Source organism: Hyla sarda, chromosome 5, assembly GCF_029499605.1.
Source record: "Hyla sarda isolate aHylSar1 chromosome 5, aHylSar1.hap1, whole genome shotgun sequence".
In the NCBI taxonomy this organism is placed as follows: domain Eukaryota; kingdom Metazoa; phylum Chordata; class Amphibia; order Anura; family Hylidae; genus Hyla; species Hyla sarda.
This window is the reverse complement of record NC_079193.1, coordinates 225,778,869-225,789,208: the sequence shown is the minus strand read 5'-3', so window position 1 is coordinate 225,789,208 and position 10,340 is coordinate 225,778,869. Positions and strand designations below refer to the sequence as shown.

General features: G+C 44.6%; 1 protein-coding gene across 1 annotated transcript in view; it reads right to left on the bottom strand.

Annotated features, from left to right (window-relative positions):
* Positions 1–9,230, bottom strand: part of MYLIP (myosin regulatory light chain interacting protein) — a 32,018-nt gene extending 22,788 nt beyond the window's left edge. Inside the window, exons 1-2 of the mRNA XM_056518495.1 lie at positions 8,959–9,230; positions 914–1,104 (exon numbers count right to left, since the gene is read on the bottom strand). Coding sequence (XP_056374470.1) covers positions 914–1,104; positions 8,959–9,045 — 278 coding nt within the window. The 5' untranslated portion in view covers positions 9,046–9,230. The remainder of the gene's footprint in view (positions 1–913; positions 1,105–8,958) is intronic.
* Between the last annotated feature and the right edge of the window lie 1,110 nt (positions 9,231–10,340).

Below are 10,340 nucleotides of genomic sequence, written 5' to 3'. Positions count from 1 at the left end.
ACAGACTGAAAGTTGTATCTGTGCATCGGAAGGTCAAATCATGGTGTGAAGCCAGCCTAACTGATCAGGCAACGTTTTGCTACTGGGACCCCTAGTATTTAGTGGTGATCTGTCACTGAACCTAACAAGTGGTCAATTTCTCTGCAGGACCCTGTCAGGAGAATAGAGATGTTACACAATTCCCAATGACAATGGAACATGACAAATCCTTTAGTGTGAATTGAAATTTTTTTTATTTTTTTTATACCCACTCTAATGGAAGGCTTCCTCTGATTACTTTTCTATTAAAAGGGGTACTCCCGGTGGGATTTTTTTTTTCTCATTCAACTGGAGCCAGAAAGTTAAACAGATTTGTAAATAACTACTATTTAAAAATCTTAATCCTTCCAGTACTTAGCTGCTGTATGTTCCACAGAAAGTTATTTTTTTAGTTTATTTCCAGTCTGACAACAGTGCTCTTTGCTGACACCTCTGTCCATGTCATGAACTGTCCAGAGCAAGATAGGTTTCCTATGGGTATTTGCTCCTGCTCTAGACAGTTCCTGAGAGGTCAGATGTCAGACAAAGGAAATTCAAAAAGAAAAGAACTTCCTCTGTAGTATACAGCAGCTGATAAGTACTGGAAGTTTTAAGATTTTTTTTAAATATAAGTAATTTACAAATCTGTAACTTTCTGGCATCAGTTCATAAGGGGAAAGAAAGAAATGCATGCATATATACATACAGTATCCTGCGCATGTTTGAAGATGCAGATTTCAGTGTAAACTAAATGACTAAACAGCATCAAATCTGCAGCTTCAATTCCTGTGCATGAAATATGCAGAGGGTACTGTACACGTGAATAGACCACAAAGGAAAAATTAGCAACATGATGCAATAGGAGATTCCTTGGTTCAGTTCTTGCGCAGTTTACCTGGTCTGCTCCTGAAGAATGAGATGGGGCTCCACAAAAAACTTGACTTTTAGCTTCAGCCTGAAGGGAGCCAGCCCGTCCATCTGCTGGGATATTCGGTTTCGCAGATTCAGCCAGAGACTTTCTCCTTTACTTCCACTGAACTGTAAACCAAAGTAATCCACTTCAATAATACCCAGTCGCTCACACACCTAAAAACCAAGAATAAAGAGAAGTAGGTTTAAAGATTAGCACTAAAAGTAGGATACAAGTCATTTCAGGAGAATTTTCTGCTTCAACCAAAAATAAAAATAAATAAAAAAAATCATGTATTTGAATCACTTGTGTATACACTTGTAGACCAGTGTCTCCGATCTAGTGTGCCTCCAGCTGTTGCAAAACTACAACGCCCAGCATGCCCGGACAGCCAACGGCTGTCCGGGCATGCTGGGAGTTGTAGTTTTACAACAGCTGGAGGCACACTAGTTGGGAAACATTACTTTAGACAGATGTATGAATGTTTTAAAGGGGTACTCTGGTGGAAATTATTTTTTTTAATCAACTGGTGCCAAAAAGTAAAAACAGATTTGTAAGTTACTTCTATTAAAAAATATTTGTCCTTCCAGTATTTATTAGCTGCTATATACTACAGAGTTTCCTTTTTGGATTTTTTTTTCTTTCCACAGTGCTCTCTGCTGACACCTCAGTCTGTATCTGGAGCAGCAAATGTTTGCTATAGGGATTTGCTCCTGTTCTGGACAGTTCCTGATAGCAGAGAGCACCGTGGAAAGAAAAAAAAATCCAAAAAGAAAAGAACTTTCTCTGTAGTATATAGCAGCTAATAAATACTGGAAGGATAAAGATTATTTAATAGATGTAATTTATTTAAAAAAATGTTTACGTTCTGCCGACAGTTGATAAAAAAAAAAAGATTTAAAAAAAAAAGTTCTCCACCGGAGTACCGCTTTAAAGGAATCCAGTCATCAGTTTAGACAGTCTATATAGTATACAGCCTTATCCATGTACACCGGCAGTGATAAAGCACAAGTTTCACTGTAGTTGCCGTGTAACATAACTTAATATGTCTGAACGTAACCAGTTTGTCTATGGCGAAATGCAGTACAGTAAGGGTAAGGCCTGAGACATGCTGGCACATGTTCAACTACTGGCTGAGCAAACACTCCGAACAAATTCCTGCAGCACTCTGCTAACACAGAGGTACGAACGACCAGAGGATTTCTCGCCAATAACGTCAGATAACCGCTCTGATAACCTAGTGAAATTTGGATAAAACTCTTGGCCTGTGTAATATCTAGCTAAAGGGACTTTATATAGATAGACACAGCATGAGCATAGTCACAGGGTAAAGGGATAAAGTGGGTGAGACAGTGGGTCTAGGTTCCTATTTTTGACTAGTGCCTTCTTTAAATGGGCACTGTCAGATACAAAAAACTTGATATGTTGTAAAGCAATAGGTTTTGCAATTGCTTTCATTAGAACATTCTGTATTTCATACTGAAAAAGCCAGTCAAACAACTGACCCCCCTGCCTGCTTGGACACATACTAGTCCTGCTGTGTCCATGCATCATCACCTATGTCATGGACACACTTTCTTGATTGACAGCTGAGCGCAGGGCTCACAGCTGGAGGAAAAATCCTCCCACTGTCAACTGGTGTCCCGCTACTGTCAGTGAGGACAAGCTGGGAGTTGTAGTTTTGCTAATGCTAGGGGAGATGTGAGCAGACAGCATACTGAGGGAGGAGGCGGAGACCTGCACAGTGAGGCCACGCCCCCTCCCTTTGATAGGAATTCAGACTAGTGACCAAAATTATAAGTGTAATAAAAAAATAAAGGTGCTAGACACATAACAATTAGATGTACATGGTCAGGATTAGGTACTGAGTGATATATTTAAAAAAATAAAACAATAGTCTGCTTAGACGTGTGTTTCCCAACCAAGGTGCCTCCAGATGTTGCAAAACTACAACTCCCAGCATGCCCGGACAGCCATATCTCCTTCACAACCAGTTTTTATTTTTCCATGATCATAGGGCATGTTCAGACAGAGGCCACAAATCACAACACAGTTTTCTACTCCACACGAACATATAACAGCTTTTTCCTGAGTCTTTCCAGGATCCATGCAGTTTATCCCTTTGTAAAATCTACAAAACAAACATTGTTTTCAGATATGGATTTCCATGTGCCTTTTTAATTGTGTTTTTGTGCCCCCCCCCAATAACAAATCATACGGATCGATGATCATGTGATACAATGATTTCACTTTGAATCCTATTTAAAAAACGTGAAAAATGCCCAAAAAGGTAGCCTGATATTGGTTTTGTTTGTGGCCCCTCTGCCACCTATACTGTACCAGTGGCCATCACATGGCTCGTACAGCTATCCATCCCCTAGAAGCAATGAACATTCTATTGCCATATGTGAAAGGGGGAATCTGATATACAAAGAGTATTAGAAAGTAGTATATAGCCTAACCAACTTTATTTGCAGAAACTAGAATCCTCCTTTAAGGGACATGATACACAAGTTTTAATTATGATCGGCTACATTCACCCTACCGGCGGGCAACAACGGGCCACAATGGACCCCATTATAGTCAATGGGGTCTGTCGGGTGCCGCCATTTTTCAGAGAGAATATCAGGAGAAAAAGACTGTGCAAGCACTAATTTCCCCCCGATGGTCCCGACAGCCGTCACACTGCCGGGTCATAACAGTAGTGTGAAAGGGGCCACACACAAAAAATAAGAGTCAGTAACTGATCCAGGTCTCAGCTCGGCTGTAAAGGGCAGTAGATACGGATTACAGTTAAAGACTTAGCCCAATTGAAAATAACAGATTAAAGGGGTACTCTGTTTTTTTTTTTATCAACTGGTGCCAGAAAGTTAAATAGATTTGTAAATTACTATTAAAAAATCTTAATCCTTCCAGTACTTATTAGCTGCTGAAAACTTCTCCTTTTGGAACACAGTACTCTCTGCTGACATCTGTCCATTTTAGGAACTGTCCAGAGCGGCATATGTTTGCTATGGGGATTTTCCCCTACTCTGGACAGTTCTTAGAATGGACAGAGATGTCAGCAGAGAGCACTGTGGTCATGATGTCCGAGAGCTCTGTGTTGCAAAAAGAAAATAATTTCCTCTGTAGTATTCAGCAGCTACTAAGTACTGGAAGGATTAAGATTCTTTAATAGAAGTAATTTACACATCTGTTTAACTTTCTGGCACCAGTTGATTTAAAAAAATAAAAAATAAAATAAATATAGTTTTTTTATTTTCAGTTTACAAGTAATGAATCTTCAGGTACAGAGGTCCTATTCTCCGCCTGGTGTTGATAGAGTCATGCTCCAGTTCTTCTACATGGCAGACAATGGCTCTGACTAGAATACATATAATGCGCGCTGATCCTCCAGACACTGACAGCTGTTTGTAAGAAACAATTGCTGTGTTAATGTGTATCAAAGAGCGGCTCTCAGTCTCTAGAACACACTGTAGCCCTTCATGTATGTGGCAGAAGACAGTCACTATTTACAGGGCTCTTTATGAAGCCCAGCTAATAGCCTGAGGTCTGTTGTATCCATACACTAGAATATATAGCAGTGTTTCCCAACCAGGGTGCCTCCAGCTGTTGCAAAACTACAACTCCCAGCATGCCCGGACAGCCTTCGGCTGTCCGGGCATGCTGGGAGTTGTAGTTTTGCAACAGCTGGAGGCACCCTGGTTGGGAAACACTGCTATATAGAGGTAAAGCTAAACATAAAGTACGTGTATCACTGTATACAATCCTCCCACTGGGCAGCATGGAGTCTTATCACTGAAAACTAAGTAAAGTGTTCCAGATCGAGAGGTTAAAATTAGAACTGAACTCCAGTAACCCAGTCCGCAATGTCAGGGAGATTAACGTTGGAGCAGAAGAAAATTCTGACACAGGTATAAAATACTGGACTTTATTATCCCTATTTGATTATAGAGGGTCTAGTTCAACATAGCTGAGCTCAACAAGATGGATTTGGCATGACTGAGCCATAGAGGCGCTGAAAACATAAAGGCATAAGGCCGGGTTCACACCACGTTTTTGCAATACAGTGCCCGTATCTGGTTTTTAAAAGGAGTAGTCCAGTGGTAACCCAGTGGTGAACAACTTATCCCCTATCCTTAGGATAGGGGATAAGTTTGAGATTGCGGGGGTCCGACCGCTGGGGCCCCCTGCGATCTCCTGTACGGAGCCCTGACAGCCCGCGGGAAGGGGGCGTGTCGACCTCCGCACGAAGCGGCGGCCGACACGCCCCCTCAACACAACTCTATGCCAGAGCCGAAGCACTGCCTTCGGCAATCTCCGGCTCTGCCATAGAGATGTATTGAGGGGGCGTGTCAGCCGCCGTTTCGTGCGGGGGTCAACACCCGATATCTGGCCGGAGAGCCTGGCCCCCGTACAGAGAGATCGCAGGGGGCCCCAGCGGTCGGACCCCCCGCGATCTCAAACTTATCCCCTATCCTTAGGATAGGGGATAAGTTTTTCACCACTGGACTACCCCTTTAATAAACAGAATCCTCAAAACCTGACTAAACTGTATCAAAACGTGTGTACACATTTTAATCCGTAAAAAAAAAAAATATAATATATATATATATATATATATATATATATATATATATATATATATATATATATACATATACGTTTTAACTTTTCATTCCATTATGAATAAAGTTCCACTTGTCTGATTGAAATTCCAAGTTTAAAAAAAACTCTGCAAAGTCAAAAACCGGATGGAACCGTACACACACGGTTTTGTACAGTTCCCATTGACTCCCATGTTAACAAAAACGTATACGTTTCAATATTTTTTTCACCCGGACCAAAAACAGTAGTAGGCTACGGTTTTGGGTACGAAAAAAAAAATTTCAAAAAAGAAAACTGACAAAACCGTACAAGATTTAAAACGGACACAATCTGATGCATCTTTTGGCATAGGGTTTTCAATGGAGAGTCAATGCATACAGTTTTCAATACGGTTTTTAAGTTGAAAATGTATACGGGAACTGTATTGCAAAGACGTGGTTTGAACCCAGCCTAAGGGTGGCATGCACACCACATTTTTTATATACAGTTCCCGTATACGGTTTCAAGTTAAAAACTGTATGGAACCGTATAGGAAACCGTATGCATTGACTTAATATTGTAAACCGTATGTCAAACGCATCATCCGGTTTAGTCCTTTTTGCATCCTATACGGTTTTGTCCTTTTTTTACTCATACCCAAAACCGTAGTCTACCATGTTTTTTTGGTCCGGGTGAAAAACTGTATTAAACCATATACTTTTTTTTTTTTTTTAAACATAGGAGTCAATGGGAACCGTACAGAACTGTATGTGCACACGGTTCCATCCGGTTTTCACCATACGGTTTTTGACTTTGCACAGTTTTTTTTCTTGGAATTTCAATCAAACAAGTGAAACTTTATTCAAAATGGAGTGAAAAGTTAAAAACGTATGCAAACAGACATCATTTTTCAAATTGTATAAGGTTTTCAACCTCATATGGGTTAAAATTTGTACGCACATTTTGATACAGTTTAGTCAAGTTTTGAGGAATCAGTTTTTCATCAAAAACCTGATACGGGAACTGTATTGCAAAAACATGGTGTGAACCCAGCTTAAGACAGGTCCAGGGTTATGGAGGTCACAGACTGTCCACATGCCCCAACCATGAACACATGGCCAGAGGGAAGAATTAGGAATCTGTGGCAGTAAAACCATGAAGTCAGAACATTTATAGAACACTGGTTAATGATGTAGTAGGACTGGTTTTCATGCTGCTGCTACTATAGAACTACAACTCCCAGTATGCCTTGTAAGGGCTATGTGGGAAATGTAGATAGTTGGGACTTGGGGACTGTGAAAAGATATTCACAGTCCATTTCAGCTTTGCGCTGCCAATATACCATGGGGTAGCCATAGCGCTCAATACACCAGTCAGATTACCTATAACTAGGTTTCGACTGTTCTAGGCTGGAACAAGTTTTAATAGAGGGACACGAGTGATGGACTACGTTTTGGTGTCCTGCAAATAAAACACATACGTGGTAATAATACAGATCAAACATGGTCACTAAAAGTAACCTTGGTCTTTATACGCCATATACGCCATTGTATTCACACAAACTTTCTGACAGAACTCCAATGGCTTACGTGGGGAATGTGAGGTGAATAACCCCAAAGACGAGAGAGACATAAGGTACGAAGTGTTTAGTATAGTAATCAGTGATCTACAATCTAACTATACACCTAGTCTAGAACTACAACTCCCAGCAGGGCATACTAGACACTGACATTCTGCTGGAGATCCCAGTCACTGGGTCTAGATCCTAAAACTTCGACATAAGTCATAGTAGTCATTCTGCGACCTTCCATCCATGAAAGCAAGAAGGTAAACAGGACATGAGGTAAGATGTGTACACAAGACACCTCAGCAGGGTTCACCTAGGCAAGGAGGCCTGGAGCGCCGGGCTGTGACTATACAGCTACACTCAGCTCTATGCAATGTTTTGTCATTTACCTATAAAGATGGCAAACAACAATCTACACAGCTGACAGTCACCCGTGCCCAATACATGCCCTGTAATAAGCTGATGAGCCAATAGCAAATAATAAAACTGCGGAGCAGCAACATCCTGACAGGTGTTTACTAGGGCAGAGCCAACATATCTGTGCCCAGCTCTAGGCATATGATCTTCAAAAGGGCTGAGCTAACCTGGGGGTACAGGATCAATGAGTGGTCTTATCTGGGGGAAGGTGGGTGTTACAGGATCAGTGAAGGGTCTGCTCTGGTCAGGGGGGGCATGATCAGTGAAGGGTCTGCTCTGGTCAGGGGGGGGCATGATCAGTGAAGGGTCTGCTCTGGTCAGGGGGGGGGCCCCATGATCAGTGAAGGGTCTGCTCTGGTCAGGGGGGGCATGATCAGTGAAGGGTCTGCTCTGGTCAGGGGGGGGGCATGATCAGTGAAGGGTCTGCTCTGGTCAGGGGGGGGCATGATCAGTGAAGGGTCTGCTCTGGTCCAGGGGGGCATGATCAGTGAAGGGTCTGCTCTGGTCAGGGGGGGGCATGATCAGTGAAGGGTCTGCTCTGGTCCAGGGGGGCATGATCAGTGAAGGGTCTGCTCTGGTCCAGGGGGGCATGATCAGTGAAGGGTCTGCTCTGGTCCAGGGGGGCATGATCAGTGAAGGGTCTGCTCTGGTCCAGGGGGGCATGATCAGTGAAGGGTCTGCTCTGGTCAGGGGGGGCATGATCAGTGAAGGGTCTGCTCTGGTCCAGGGGGGGCATGATCAGTGAAGGGTCTGCTCTGGTCCAGGGGGGGCATGATCAGTGAAGGGTCTGCTCTGGTCCAGGGGGGGCATGATCAGTGAAGGGTCTGCTCTGGTCAGGGGGGGCATGATCAGTGAAGGGTCTGCTCTGGTCAGGGGGGGCATGATCAGTGAAGGGTCTGCTCTGGTCAGGGGGGGCATGATCAGTGAAGGGTCTGCTCTGGTCAGGGGGGGCATGATCAGTGAAGGGTCTGCTCTGGTCAGGGGGGGCATGATCAGTGAAGGGTCTGCTCTGGTCCAGGGGGGGCATGATCAGTGAAGGGTCTGCTCTGGTCCAGGGGGGGCATGATCAGTGAAGGGTCTGCTCTGGGGGGGGGGGGGGGGGCATGATCAGTGAAGGGTCTGCTCTGGTCCAGGGGATGAACAAGCAGTCTGATCTGGGGGTAGTGGATAAATAAGGGGTCTGTACAGGCAAAGTACAGAATCATGTGGGCAAGGATCAATGATGGGTCCACTGTGATCCAGGGGGCTACAGATGACCCACTCCGCAACATGTTATAGCCAGGACTCAGGACAAGGGATATCCTACTGAGGTGACCAGGAATGGTGCCAGCTCTGCTATGCCAGGCTCTACCCAGTGCACAGGCAGGTGCTCTCATAAGTAGGCAGAAAGAGGTCAACAAGACAGATGGTGGCACAGAACCACGGGGCAAGCAGCAGGTCAGCCCCAGACTGCACGTACCTGGTTAAGGCAGTCCTCTCCATTAGCCTTGGCATCCACCACCACCTCCATCACCACCGAGTCCGGTCTGGTCACATAGCACAGCATGGCAGCACACAGGAAGCCTTCTCTCCTCGGATATAACTAGACAGCGAGTGTGAGCTAGCCGGGCACCCCCTGAGGGTATCCACATTCAGGTAAGGGAGCACAGGAAGGCGCCTGCCGCCAGCAGCCTCCACACAAGGGAACGAAGAGTCCCAGCCGCCCGGCCCCCGTCTGCTGCCTCATAAGCACCCCCTCTCCGGTGTAAGCCCCGCCCACACACTCATTGGCTCCCTCGCAGCTGTACTTGTGGTACATGCGCACTGGCATACACTGAAGCCGAGAGCTGAGAGGGCAGGACGCCTCGGCGCTATGTAGCTGTAATGTAACTGAAGACACCTAGCGGCCGAAGTGTGTATAGGCCGTCAATGCTTGAACAGGTAGACAGCAGAGAGAACGACTACACAAGTGTGTGAGCTATGTATGCATAAAGGGGTACTCCGGTGGAAAACTTTTTTAATTTTTTTTAAAATCAACTGGTGCCAAAAAGTTAAACAGATTTGTAAATTACTTCTATTTAAAAATCTTAATCCTTCCAGTATTTGGAATTTATTTTCTGGACAGTTCTTAAAATTGACAGAGATGTCAGCAGAGAGCACTGTGCTCGTGATGTCAGAAGAGAGCTCTGTAGTATTCAGCAGCTAATAAGTACTGGAAGGATTAAGATTTTTTAATAGAAGTAATATACAAATATGTTTAACTTTCTGGCACCAGTTGATTTAGAAAAAAACAAAAGTTTTCCACCGGACCCCTTTAACCCCTTAAGGACGCAGGACGTAAATGTACGTCCTGGTGCGGTGGTACTTAACGCACCAGGACGTACAATTACGTCCTGTGCATAACCGCGGGCATCGGAGTGATGCCCGTGTCATGCGCGGCTGATCCCGGCTGCTGATCGCAGCCAGGGACCCGCCGGCAATGGCCGACGCCCGCGATCTCGCGGGCGTCCGCCATAAACCCCTCAGGTGCCGGGATCAATACAGATCCCGGCATCTGCAGCAGTGCGCGATTTAAATGAACGATCGGATCGCCCGCAGCGCTGCTGCGGGGATCCGATCATTCAGAACGCCGCACGGAGGTCCCCTCTCCTGCCTCCGTGCGGCTCCCGGCGTCTTCTGCTCTGGTCTGTGATCGAGCAGACCAGAGCAGAAGATGACCGATAATACTGATCTGTTCTATGTCCTATACATAGAACAGATCAGTATTAGCAATCATGATATTGCTATGAATAGTCCCCTATGGGTACTATTCAAGTGTAAGAAAAAATGTAAAAAAAATGTAAAAGTAAAAAAAAAAGTGAA